The sequence below is a fragment of the Sapajus apella genome, unplaced genomic scaffold (assembly GCF_009761245.1).
Source record: "Sapajus apella isolate SASKATOON/1434 unplaced genomic scaffold, GSC_monkey_1.0 scaffold7, whole genome shotgun sequence".
NCBI classification, from domain to species: domain Eukaryota; kingdom Metazoa; phylum Chordata; class Mammalia; order Primates; family Cebidae; genus Sapajus; species Sapajus apella.
In genome coordinates this window covers 6,607,190-6,621,386 of record NW_022436947.1, presented here as the reverse complement: position 1 = coordinate 6,621,386, position 14,197 = coordinate 6,607,190, and the positions used below count along the sequence as shown (strand labels likewise).

The 14,197-nt window shown below is 36.7% G+C and overlaps 1 protein-coding gene across 1 annotated transcript in view; it reads left to right on the top strand.

Annotated features, from left to right (window-relative positions):
* LOC116550049 (cytosolic carboxypeptidase 3-like) overlaps nt 1-1,679 on the top strand; it is a 77,439-nt gene extending 75,760 nt beyond the window's left edge. Inside the window, 2 exon segments of the mRNA XM_032275779.1 lie at nt 1,260-1,645; nt 1,648-1,679. Coding sequence (XP_032131670.1) covers nt 1,260-1,645; nt 1,648-1,679 — 418 coding nt within the window.
* Nucleotides 1,680-14,197: the final 12,518 nt, after the last annotated feature.

Sequence of the window (14,197 nt, the reverse complement as noted above, 5' to 3'; positions counted from 1 at the left end):
TTAGAGGATATATAAACATATATATCAGTGGAACTGAGGCGAGAACCAAGAAATAGACCACATAAATATGCTCCACTGATTTTGATAGGGAATTCAAAAGCAATTTAACAGAGAAAAAAGAGCCTTTCAACAAATGGCGCTGGAACAATTGGATATCCATAGGCTAAAAAAAATGAACCTTAAACTTACATCTTGTACAAATATTAACTCACAAAAAAACCTGTGTGTATAACTATTTGTAATAGTCATAAACTGGAAATAATCTAGATGCCCTTGAATAAATGATTTATTAAGCAATCCATGGTACATTCATGTCCCAGACTCAGCAATTATAATAGAATGAACTGCTGATATACAAAATATGGATGAATCTCCAGACAATTACTCTGAGTAAAAAAAAAACAAAAAGTTGATCCCAGAAGGTTACATACAGTATGATTCCTTTATGTAACATTCTTTAAATAACAAAATCATATAACTTGATAATAGATTAATAATGATTGCCAGGAATTAAGGAGGGGATGGAGAAGGAGGGAAGCAGGTACTATAAGAGGGCAACATAAGGGCAGTGTTCTCTATCTTGACTACATCAGTGTCAATATCCTGATTGCAATATTGTTCTATGGTTTTGCAAGCTATTTTGGGGAACTGGGAGTTCATGGGATCTCTCTGTATTACTTCTCCCAAATGCATGTAAGTCTATAGTTATCTCAAAATTTAAGTTTAATTTAAACTATAGCTGATATTCTATGGTTAAAAATAGAATGCTGAAAAAAAAGAGATTTTAAGTGGCTGCAATTATTAATTTGCAAAAGCTCCCTCAAGGAAAACTTCCCTCTCTCAGACTAACATTGATTTTTTTACTGGTTATAGAAAAGAAAACTCATAGCATATATACTGAATCTATTCTAATAGGATAAACACAACAGATCTTTAGAGCAAACAACTACTTTACTTTTTAGTGACCAACTACTTCAACTAGAGATATAGGTAAGGAGCTGGGGCCCGGAGTGACTATTATACTAGGAAGGCTGAGGTCAGAGTAGGTATCCAAATAAACATATCCTCTAGGCATTTAGAAATACAGGATTGGAGTAGTGCTAAAGAAAATCAGAGATGAAGACTTATAAATGATGGTAAAAGTCTTGAGGATGACCTTACTAAAAAGAAAAAATATTATTTATACTATGACAATATACCTAGGACTACAAAGTAGGTACAGGATGGACAAAAATTCACATATTTCATTTCTTTTCTAGACTAAATCCGGCTACTTGCAAAAATATAAAGAAATACAGCACATCTTGGATAGCACCCAGAAATCAACCTTTTATAATCCAAGGGGATGTTATGGCAAACTCTTCAGAATGGGTCCAGTCTAAGCCCCACAGGTCATTTGAAAGTTTATCACCTCTCAAAGTCCCCAAGAAGAATAAACATTCTCAAATCTGGGCCATAAAGAATGAAGACATAAAACCTCTCAGCAGCAAGTGGGAGACTGCTTCTTCAAGCTTTGAAATGGATGCAAATGTTCTAAAATATAAGAGTCTTCAAGCTGAAGAAACTAACCAGCAAAGCTCTAAGCATACAACCCTCCATCTAACTAAAAATAAGGATGAGCAGGCCAATAAGAATGACGGACAACCACCTTACATCTGAAGTTCCAAAGGGAGAGTTAATCTAGCTTTATGCTGCTCTGAGAACTGTGAATGAAAGATAATATATGCTTAGGTAGTAAAAAGAAAAAAGGAAAGCCCTCCCCTTCCCCTTTCCCTGTCCCTCCCCTACACATGCATATGCATAAACCACAAATTTTAGATATCCCATTTTCTGTAGTGGGGACCTCTTTCAGAGACTTAAAAAGAAATCCAGAGAAAATATGGAAAAAATTTTAAACATATATTTATATTTATTTTTTAACAACTTGGAAAAATATCCCTGAAGTTTTGATCTCTTCCAAAGCTACTTATGCATTCGACACCAAAATTTGACACCTAAGGACTAAGGCAGGGATGATATGTAATATGTCATTGATTTTAACCTCCCTACTAGACACTTTAATGAATCAATCAACAAACATCATTTCCTGATTTTCTGTCATATCGTTGGTGTGCTAGGAACCATTTATCTCCACTAGGAGATTATCAAATAATTGTACAGATAAAACATACATGAATAAAATGATTACAGAATAAGAGAAAGTGTTAAGTTGTGCACTTCCAATGATTAGAAGAAATACTGTATATTAAAAGTTGCTAGTTGCACAAAGCAGAAGTGTGGCACAAAATGGCACTGAAATGCATAGACTATGGTTTAAAATAGTCATTTTATTTCTCAAAATGTGGCAAAGGTGTAAAGAGGCACAGTTTCCTTTACAGCGAATGAGTTTACATCTCCAGCCATTTATTCATGTGGACACTGGAGTAAGTCTAGCACCTCGGTTTGTCATTCATAAGGCAGTGAGCACCGGGAGGGATTTGTGAAGGACACACAGAGGAGCAGGTATGTCAGGCAGAAGAGTAAAGATGGATGTGGTAAGTAAGAAAACAGCAACAAGCAGCCTCGAGTCATAGGTCAACATTGGCATCCATTAGAAAATGAGGCTAAGCAGAAGGAGGGTCAGGTAGGTGAGGTATACTAAAAATACAGGCCACAGCCTAATTACAGCTGGGTGGAACAATGAAGATCTGGGGTTGAGTGATCTACTCTCAACAGTATTTCTACCAGCTAACGAGTTTTCAAGGAGAGCGCACTGCACTATTAAAAGAGTAACTATTATGTTTTAAAAGACCATGACTGTAGATTTCCTCAGGAATCTTTAACATCTAGTGGAAAATAGCTATCTTCTGAACACATGAGATAGTGCTTTGGAGGCAAGTCTCCTGGTTCTCAGAGAGTCCCTCAACTTTTGATCTAAAATTCTCATCCTCAGTGATTATCTTGGGCAAGAGCAGAAGTCTATTTGCTTTGGGGATGCCCTCTGCCAGGTGGGTGCTCAAGCTTGGGAGAATAGGTTAATGTTCTGGATCATAGCATTTATTGTAGCTGACTTCAGGATAGAGTAAGAGTTCTCAAAATTCAGTTGGCCCTTTTCCACATGGATGACAAAAGCCTAAACTCTGGGAAAATATTTATTTTTAATTCAACGAAATGTCATTTGAATCTTCAGTTGTCTAAGAGTTTGAAATTGTAAACTCTGGAATTTATTGTCTTTGTGGATGACCAAAAAAGGTGATAAGCCAGTTTCCTGGAAGATTTAGGGATGCAGAGATACCACCTAAACAATTTTGCCTTGATCCATAATTGCATTCCTTGTATTTGATACAAATATAAGATGCTTTACCCAAAGTAGGAGGATTGGCAGTCCATTTCCTCACTCTGCTATAATACTTTCAATTTTCTGAGTATGCCACTCTCTCATAAAAGCCATTCATTCTCTTGGCCCAGTATCTCCTCCACCTGGCAGCTCCTATTTCTTTAAGATTCAACTCAACTGCTGCCTTCTCTGACAAACCTTCCATGTATTTCCATAGAAATTTAAAACAACTATGATTAATATGTTGACAGTTCTAATGGGAAAAGTGGACAACATAAAAGAACAGATGGGTTATATAAGCAGAGAGATGAGAACTAAAACAAAAAAAATGCTCGAAATCAAAAACACTGTAACAGAATGAATGATGGACTACTCATCAGGTTAGACACAACTGAGGAAAGAATCAGTATGCTTGAAACAGTGTCAACAGAAACTAGCAAAACTCAATTGCAAAGAAAAAAAGAATGAAAATCCAAAATATCCAAAAACTGCAGGACAATTTTAAAAGGGATGTAACACGTGTAATGGGAATACCAGAAGTAAAAGAAAAAAGGAACATAAGAAACGTTGAGGTAATAGTGACTGAGAATTTCCCAAAATTAATGACAACTAACCACAGATCCAGAAAGCTCACAGAATACCAGGAAGGATTAAATACCAAAAAAATCAAAGACCAAGAAAAAAATACTGAAAAAAGCTGCCAGAGGGGGAAAAAAAAAAACAAAAAAAGAACCACCTTATGTATAGATAAGGTGTATCCCTTACAAGGGATAAGAATTACGTCAGATATCTCTTCAGAAACCATGCAAGAAAAAAGAGAGTGGAGTGAAATATTTAAAGGGTTTAAAGAACCAGTGTCTCAGCTCAGGGTGCTGTAACAAAATACCACAAACTAGGCTGCTAATGAAACAACAGAAATTTATCTCAGTTCTGAGGCTGGGAAGTCCAAGATCAAGATGCCAGCAGATCCAGTGTCTGGTAAGGGCAGTCATCTTGGTTTGCAGATGGCCCTCTTGTTGTATCCTCACATGGCAGGGAGAGATCATCTCATGTCTCTTTTTATGAATGCACTAATTCATTCATGAAGGCTTAACCTTCATGACCTATTACCACCCAAAGGTCCTATCTTCTAATACTATTACACTAGTGGTTAGGATGGCAACGTATGAAATTTGGGGGATGCAACATCAGACCATAACAACCATTGACTATAATTCCGTATCCAGTGAAATTGTCCTCCAAAAGTGAAAGAGAAATGGAAATTTTCAGACAACCAAAATTGTGGGAATTTGTCACCTCTAGACCTGCTTTTTCTTTAATGTTAAAAGAAATTCTTTAGAGAGGAAGAAAAGTATATAGGTCAGAAATTCTGGCCTATGTAAAGAATGGAAAAGCAATAGAAAAGGAATAAATGAAGGTAAAATAAAATATTTTATTTTTCTTAATTGACTGAACAGATAATGGTTTGTTCAAAACAATAACAATGCATTCAGAGCCTATTGATAAGTGAAATGAACAGCAGCAATGTTATACGGAATGAGAGAGAGGAATTGGGAATACCCTGTTATAAAATACTTGTACTACCAAAGAAGTGAGTGGTATAGTGTCATTCGAAAGAGGATTAGATTAATTGTAAACATATCCTGTAAATTCAAGGGTAAAAAAGAAGTATAACTGATATACTAAAATAGGAAAAAACTGAATCATACAAAATATTCCATTAAAATGAAAGGAGGTAGAAAACAAGTGGAAGACAAAATAACAAAAAACAAAGGTAATGAATAGAAAAAAGTAACAAACATGGTAGATATTAATTCAGCTATTTCAATAATCACATTAAAAGCCAATGGTCTAAATACAGTGGTTATAAGACAGGAGACTTTCAGAATGGATAAAAAGGTAGGATCCAATATGACTCATATGTTGTAAAGAGATTTTTTTTTCCAACTTTTATTTTAGGTTCAGGGATATATGTGCAGGTTTGTTACATGGGTAAATTGCATGTCGTGCACATTTGATGTACAGATTATTTAATCACTTATGTAATAAGCATAGTACACAATAGGTAGTTTTCCAATGCTCACCCTCCTCCCACCCTTCACTCTCAAGAAGGCTTAGTATCTATTGTTCCCTTCACTGTGTCCATGTGTACTCAGTGTTTAGCTCCCACTTACAAGTGAGAATATGTGGCATTTGGTTATCTGTTTCTACATTAATTGGCTTAGGATAATGGCCTCCAGCTCCATCCATGTTGCTGCAAAGGACACTATTTCATTCTTTTATATGGCTGCATAGTATTCCATAGTATATATGTACTACATTTTCTTTATTCAGTTCACCATTGATGGGCATCAAGGTTAATTCTATGTCTTTGCTACTGTGAATAGTGCTGCAGTGAATATACACATGCATGTGTCTTAATGGTAGAACAATTTACATTCCGTTGGGTATGTACTGCATAATGGGATTGATAGGTCAAATGACAGTTACAAGTTCTTTGATAAATCTTCAAACTGCTTTCCATAGTGACTGAACTAATGTACATTCCCAACAACAGTGTGTAAGCATTTCCTTTTCTCTGCAAACTCACTTTTTTTTACTTTAACAATAGCCATTCTGACTATTGTGAGATGGTACCTAATTGCGATTTTGATTTGCATTTATCTAATCATTAGTGATGTTGAGAATTTTTTCACATGCCTATTGACCATGTGTATGTCTTCTTTTGAGACGTGTCTGTTCGTGTCCTTTGACCTTTTTTTATGGGGTTTATTTTTTGCTTGTTTTTTTATAGATTCTTGATATTAGATCTTTCTTGGATGCATAGTTTGCAAATATTTTCTTCCCTTCTATAGGCTGTTTACTGTGCTGAAAGTTTCTTTTGCTGTGCAGAAGCTCTTTAGTTTAATTAGGTCCCACTTGTAATTTTCGTTTTTGTTGCAGTTGCTTTTGTCGTCTTCAATATGAAATATTTGCTAGAGCCTATGTCCAAAATGGTTTTTTCTGGGTTTTCTTCTATGGTTTTCATAGTTTTAGGTTTTATATTAAGTCTTTAAACCATCTTGAGTTGATATTTTGTATATGATGAAAGGAAGGGGCCCAGTTGCAATCTTCTGCATATGACTAGCCAGTTATTCCAGCACTACTGTTTGAATATGGTGCTCTTTTTCCACTGCTTATTATTGTCTGCTTTGTCAAAGATCAGATGGCTGTAGGGTGCAACATTAATTCTGGGTTCTCTAACCTGTTCCCTTGGTCTGTATGTATGTTTTTGTACCAGTATCATGTTGTTTTGGTTACCATAGCCTTGCAGTATAGTTTGAAGTCAAGTAGTGTGATGCTTCCAGCTTTGTTCTTTTTGCTTAGCATTGCTTTGGTAATTCAGGCTCTTTTTTAGATCCATATGAATTTTAGAATAGTTTTTTTCTATTCTGTAAAAAATGTAGTTTGATAAGAACAGCATTGAATCTGTACATTGTTTTGGGCAGTAAAGCCATTTTAACAATATTGATTCTTCCTATCCATGACCATGGAATGTTTTTCAATTTATTTGTGTCATCTCTGATTTCTTTCAGCAGTGTTTTATAATTCTCATTGTAGACATCTTTCACCTCCCTGGTTAGCTGTATTCCTAGGTATTTTATTCTTTTTGTGGCTATTGTGAATGGGATTGCATTCCTGATTTGGTTCTCAGCTTGGACATTATTGGTGTATAAGAATGCTACTGATTTCTGTCCATTGCTTTTGTATGCTGAAGTTGCTGAAGTTGCTTGGAGCCTTTGGGCAGAGACTGTGGGGTTTTCTAGGTATAGAATCATATCATCTGCAGGGAGACAGTTTGACTTCATCTCTTTTAATTTGGATGCCTTTTCTTTCTCTTGCCTAGCTGCTGTGGCTAGGACTCCCAATACTATGTGGAGTAGCAGTGGTCCAAGTTGACGTCTTTGTTTCGTGCCCATTTTCAGTGGGAAGGCTTCCAGCTTTTGCCCATTCAATATGACGTTGGCTGTAGGTTTATCATAGATGGTTCTTATTATTTTGAAGTATGTTGCCTTGATGCCTAGTTTGTTGAGAATTTTTAACAGGAAGTGATATTGAATTTTATCAAAAGCCTTTTTGACATCTATTGAGATGATGAATAGATGCAAAAAACATTGTTTATAGTTATGTTTATGTGATGAATAACATTTATTGATTTGCGTATGTTCAACCAACCTTGCATCCACCTTGAACGTGGTGGATTACCTTTCAATGTGCTGCTGGATTTGGTTTGCTAGTATTTTGCTGAGGATTTTTTCATCTATGTTCATCAAGGATATTGGCCTGAAGTTTTCTTTTTTTCATTGTGGCTCTGCCAGGTTTTGGTGTCAGGCTGAAGTTCACCTTATAGACCGAGTTAGAGAGGAGTCCCTCCTCCTCCTCAATTTTTTAGGATCTTTTCAGTTTGGTTCCGTACCAGTTTTCTTTATATGTCTGCTAGAATTCAGCAATGAATCTGTATGGTTCAGGGCTTTTTCTGGATGGTAGGTTTCTATTACTAATTCAATTTCAGAACTTGTTGTAGTATGTTCAAGAATGCACTTTCTTCCTGGTTCAATCTTGGGAAGTGCTACGTTTCCAGGAATTTATCCATTTCTTTTAGGTTTTCTAGTTTGTATGCATACAGGCATTCATAATTGTCTCTGAGGGTTCCTTGTACTTCTGTGGGGTCAGTGGTAATGTCTCCTTTGTCATTTCCAATTGTGTTTATTTGGATCTTCTCTATTGCTTCATTAGTCTAGCTAGTGATCTATCAATTCTATTTATTCTTTCAAAAAAACCAAATTTTGGTTTTGTTGATCTTTTGTATGGCTTTTTGTGTCTGCTTCATTCAGTTCAGCTCTGATTGTGCTTATTTATCTTCTTCTTCTAGCTTTGGGGTTGCTTTGCTCTTGTTTTCCTAGTTCCTCTAGGTGTGTGTTACATTGTTAATTTGAGATCTTTCTTTTGGATGTTGGCATTTAGTGCAAGAAACTTTACTCTCAATCCTGCTTTAGCTGTCTCCCAGACATTCTCATTGTTGTATATTTGTTTTCATTAGTTTCAAAGAATTTCTTGATTTCTGCCTTAATTTCATTATTTACCCATAAGTCATTCAGGAACAGGTTGTTTAATTTCCATGTAATTGTATGGTTTAGAGAAATCTTGGCATTGATTTCTATTTTTATTGTGCTCTACTTTGAAAGAGTGGTTGGTATGATTTCACTTTTTCTTTAATTTCTGAGAATTGCTTTATAGCCAAGCATGCAGTTGATCTTAGAGTATATGCCATGTGCAAATGAGAAGAATGTATATTCTGTTGTTGTTGAGTGGAATGTTCTGTGGGTATCTGTTAGGTCCATTTGGTCAAATGTCAAGGGTAGTTCCACAATATCTTTGCTGGTTTTCTGCCTCAGTGATATGTCTAATACTGGAATGTGTCATGACATTAAAAGAAAAAGTTGACTTGCTTGATATGCGTGATAGATTGAAGTCTGTGGCTGCAGTTGCCCACTATTTCAGACAGACAATTTACCTCATAAACGGATAATGTAAACTTAGTTGTATCAATAAATACAGTACAGTTCTTTCCATGTATTTGCCTTTCTTATGATTTTCTTAATAACAGTTTCTTTAGTTAGTTTATTGTAATACGGTATGTAATACATACACAAAATATGTGTTATCAGCTGTTTGTTATCCACAAGGCTTCTGATCAACAATAGGCTATTAAGTTTTGGGATTTCAAAGGTTATATGTCAATTTTCTTCTGTATGAGGGGGCGGTGCCTCTAATTCCTGTGTAGCTCAACAGTCAACTGTTTTTGTTCACAGATACCATGATTGTCTTTGTAGAAAATGCAAGGAAATCAATAACAACAACAACAACAACAAAAATGGGAGTAATAAGTGATAAAATCAAGATTGCAAAACACTAGGTTAATATACAAAAGTCAATTGTTTTCTTATATGCCAGCAATGAACAATAGGAGTTTGAAATTAAAAACACATTACCATTGACATTAGCACCAAAAAAGAAAAAGGAAATACTTAAGTATATGTCAAGATATATGGGAAAGACTATAAAACTCTGATTAAAAAATAATAATAATAAAGAATAACTAAATAAATGGAAAGATAGTACATGTTCATAGATAGGAAGACTCAATATTGTCAAGAAGTCAGTTCTTTCCAACTTGATCTATAGATCAATTTCAATTAAAAATCCCAGCCAGTTATTTTGTGGATAGAAACAAACTAATTCTAAAGTTCATATAGAGAGGCAATAAGACCCAGAACAGCCAACACAGTACCGAAGAAGAACAAGGACTGACACGACACGCCTTTAAGACTTACTACAGACTGGGTGTGGTAGCTCATGCCGGTAATCCCAGCACTTCCAGAGGCCAAGGCAGGATGTTCACTTGAGGCCAGGAGCTTAAAATCAGCCTGGGCAACTAGTAAGATGCTGTTTCTACAAAAATAAATAAAAAGAAAATTCTAAAAATGGACTTACTATAGAGGTACAATAATCAATACAGTGTGTTATTGGCAAAAGAACAGACAGATCAATGAACAGAATAGAGAGACCAGAAAGAGAGCCATATAAACATAGTCAACTCATCTTTAACAAGGAGCAAAGGCAATACAATAGAACAAAGATAGTCCTTTGAACAAATGGTGCTGGAACAATTGGACATCCACATACTGCAAAAACAAACAGATGGATAAACAAACAAATAAATCCAGACACAGACCTTACTGCCTTCACAAAAATTAACTCAAAATGGATCATAGACCTAAATGTAAAACGCAATACTATAGATCTAGAAGATAACATAGGAAAAACTAGATGACCTTGGGTATGTGTATGAATTACATGAGAAATCTCTGTACCATCCTCTCAATTTTCCTGTGAACCTTAAATCACTCTAAGAAATGAAGTGTTTAATATAGAAGAAACAATAGGCAGAGATGCAGCTCTAAAACAGCACGCTGAGAGCTTCTCACACACTTCCCAGTGGGGGGCTGAGGGGGAACCTGGTAGAAATCATTTTTAGAAAGACCCATTTAAAGTCTCTGACAATTGTCCTAAAGACATTCATCAAATAAAGACATATTTATTCAAGGAAATTTACTAAATTCCTGTAAGAAAAGTGAGAGTCTGCGGTACTTAGCCATGGCCCACTCCTTTCCTTCCCCTATGTTTCAGCAGAAGGGAAACTCCACTGTGGGAGGATATGGCAAAGAATACTGGGATCACCGCCCCTCTAGCTCCCAGTCAAGGGCTATGGTAACTCCCCTAGGAGGAGAAGGCTGCCAGTGTTTCTCACCTCCCTACTTCTGTGCAGCAGAGACAACATTTGAGATCACTGTGACCAAGAGGTCAGGGACTCCCTTCCTCCACCCAACAATAAGGCAAAGATTCTATGGGCTGGGAATACTGGATTCCTGGTCACCTTTTCTCCAGCTACTTCATAGGGTGGAGGTTCCATGCCAGGAAAGTCCAGTTGAAGTTGAAAAGACCAGAGGCAACTACCCCACTCAGCACCATGCCCAAAAAGCAGATAGGTCACTCCAGAAGAAGCAAGCCACTGTCACCAACCCCAGCTCCAGAGCAGTGGCTCAGATATGTTGTTGCCCAGGGGAGAGTCATGCCTTACGAACAGAGAGCTCTGAAGCTGTCCTCAAATAAACTGACTTATTTGGAACAGAGTGTGGGAAAGTTCAAGGTTAAGGGTACTGCCAAAAACAATGGCAATTTTGATGGTAGGCAATTAAGAGGAAATGAGAAGTTTGATAAAAGCAACCAGCTCAACTATAGGCCAGCTAGATTGCCAGAGAACCAGTGAAAGAGACTGTAAAAAGTAACCCTCTTGGAGTGAAAACAAAGAAGAGAAAAGGGAAGATAATGAATAAGAAAGAGGCCAGGCGTGGTGGCTCATCCCTGTAATCCCAGCACTCTGGGAGGCCAAGGCAGGTGAATCACTTGAGCCCAGGAGTGTCAGACCAGCCTGGGCAACATGGCAAAACCCTATCTCTAAAAAAAAAAAACAAAATGTAGCCAGGCATAGTGGCGTGCACCTGTAGTCCCAGCTACTCAGGAGGCTGAGGTGGAAGGATCTCCTGTGCACAAGAGGTTGAGGGTGCATCGAGCTGTGATCATGCCACTGCACTCCAGCCTAGGAGACAGAGAGACCCTGTTTCAAAAGAGGTACAAAAAAAAAAAAAAGAACAACAAAGAAATATTTTAGACCTCCAGTTAAAAATGGCAAACTGGATATACATTTGATTTTGCTTCCTCTTAAAACCACCAAAATAATTTATTTTTTAAGGCATAAAGCTGAAAGGATGACAAGAAAGGAGATCATTGTGCAGGCTAGGAAGCAGAAAAAATGTAAACTTCTCAACAAAACAAGAAAGCTAGATATAATGGGACAAAACCTTCAAAATTATAAAGGAAAATTATTTTTAACCTAAAATTTTATATTCAGACTAAATATCATATTTGAATAGGTCAAGTTAGAATGAAGATGTTTTCAGTTTTGTAGGTTCTCCAAAAATTATCTTCAGTGTACCTATTTCTCAGGAAGTTACTGGAGATTTACTTTCCCAGAACTGGACAAATTGAGAAAGAGAAATGCCTTTGATGCAGGAAGTAGGAGAACCACCCTAGGACAGACACAAAGGGAATCCCCAGCATGGTGACAATGTGAGAATCCGGGACAACAGCTGTCTGTGATGTCAAGCCAGACTGGGGCAGGTTGGAAGGCCCTGAAAAGCCTTTCTCAGAAAGATATAGAATACTTGATGCAGATATATTTATTCATAGAAGATTTGATAAAGATTTGAGGGTTGGATTAGTGTTAAGTAATAGAAAACCAAGCAAACAAACTTTATTAAAAAGGCAATTATCTTCAGAGAAGACCAAAAGTTATGCAGAATAAGAAAAGTAATCTTAATTTTCTACATGGCTCCACTGCTGTAAATGGTGTTTACAGGCATACCTCGGAGATACATTACAGGTTCCATTCCAGACCACGGCAATGAAGGAAGTATTACAGAAAAGCAAATCACACGAATTTTTGGTTTCTTAGTGCATATAAAATTTATGTTTACACTATAAGGTAGCCTATTTAGTGCATAATACTGTTATGTCTAAGAAAACCTAATGGATATACCTTAATTTAGAAATACTTTGTTGCTAAATAATGTTAATGATCATCTGAGCCACAACATAAGACCTAACATTCAGCCTATCTGCTTTCACAATGTCTTCCTCTCTAAGCTTAGTCATTTCTAGCTTTCAAATTTAAATGAAAGACATGTGATGTGACTCTTCCTTTCACTTAAACACTTACAAGCCACTGTAGGGACGTTAGTGGGCCTCATTTCAATATTATTGTGTCTCGGGAATAGGGAGACCCAACGTGAGAGAGAGAAATGGAGTAATGTCTGGTTGGTAGAGCAGTCAGAACACATGATTGGCAATTAAGTTCACTGTCATACAGTGTGGTTCATGGCACCCCAAAACAATCACACTAGTAATATCAAAAATCACCATAACCAACGTTATAATAATGAAAAAGTTTGAAATGTTGCAAAAGTTACCAAAATGTGGCACAGGGACATGAAGTGACACAGGAACATGAAATGAGCAATGGCTATTGAAGCAATGGTGCCAATAGACTTGCTCAATGCAGGGATGCCACGGATCCTCAACTTATAAAGGATGCAGGATCCATAAAGAAAGAGATGTACAATAAAATAAAGTGTACCTGTGCAAAGTAAACACTGAATATTGATTTAAACGAAACTATAACCAGTTTCGATAGAGGAGGAAGACAGGAAGCATACTTTGGCAACACATAGTTGGGAAGAAGAAAGCTAAATCTTCACCTTCTATGGTTGGGAGTCAGTAGATTATGCTTGAAACTGAAAAATCAACAAGTACCAATCCAAGCATGTTATTTAGAGAACTGAGTTAAATGCCTAAAGAATGAGCACAGGTGAAAGTGACTGACTGCCTCTGAATAAGAAGAAAGGGAGAGTGTGGGACTGACAATTTTCATAACAAATTTTGAAAAGCTGACTCTTTGAAAAATGGGTACATGATAACCTTGAATAAATTTCATAAATATAAACATGTTTCTATGTCTTCTATATCACTTCACTTTACTCAGCAGTATTCAGTTTTCAGAGTAACTAGTTTATATTAATATCAAAAAGTTAATTTTCTCGGTCTTAAAGGCATTAATATGGAGGCTAGACAAAATATACAGAAATTCCACTTTTAATAATAATAGCTACCATTACTATATTTCCAGTGCTGTACTAAGCACTTATATTATCTCCAATCCCCAGAGCAGCCATGCAAAGTAGGTACTGTTTCCATTTGACAGATAAGAAATTGATGCTCAGAGAGATTAAATAATTTGCTAGTATGTAGCAGAACTCTCTGATCTCAAAGCCTCTGTTCTTCTCCTGGATCGCATCGCTTCTTTCTAGAGTATGAGCTCAAAAGAACTAGAGGAAGGGGGAGGGCAATGTAGCAGTTCACAAAACTCCTTTGGGGGAAGGGCAGGGAAGCAGAAGAGAAACACTGAAGGATTCAGCAATACCACTAGGTAGCGGTCTACTCATGCAACCAAGTTTAACCCCCAGTCGAAATTTCCAGTTAGTCATGTGAGCAAGGGAAGCAATTTTTAAACTCTAGCCAGGAGCCCCAGTGCTTACAAAAATAAAAGCTTTGTTCTGCTCTTATTTTGAAATAAAATAGATGTTCCAGCTGCTCCAACATGGGCCTAAACACCCTAGTGAGAATGCTGAGGACACAAAGTTTTGTGTCCAGAGAAGCCCAGTC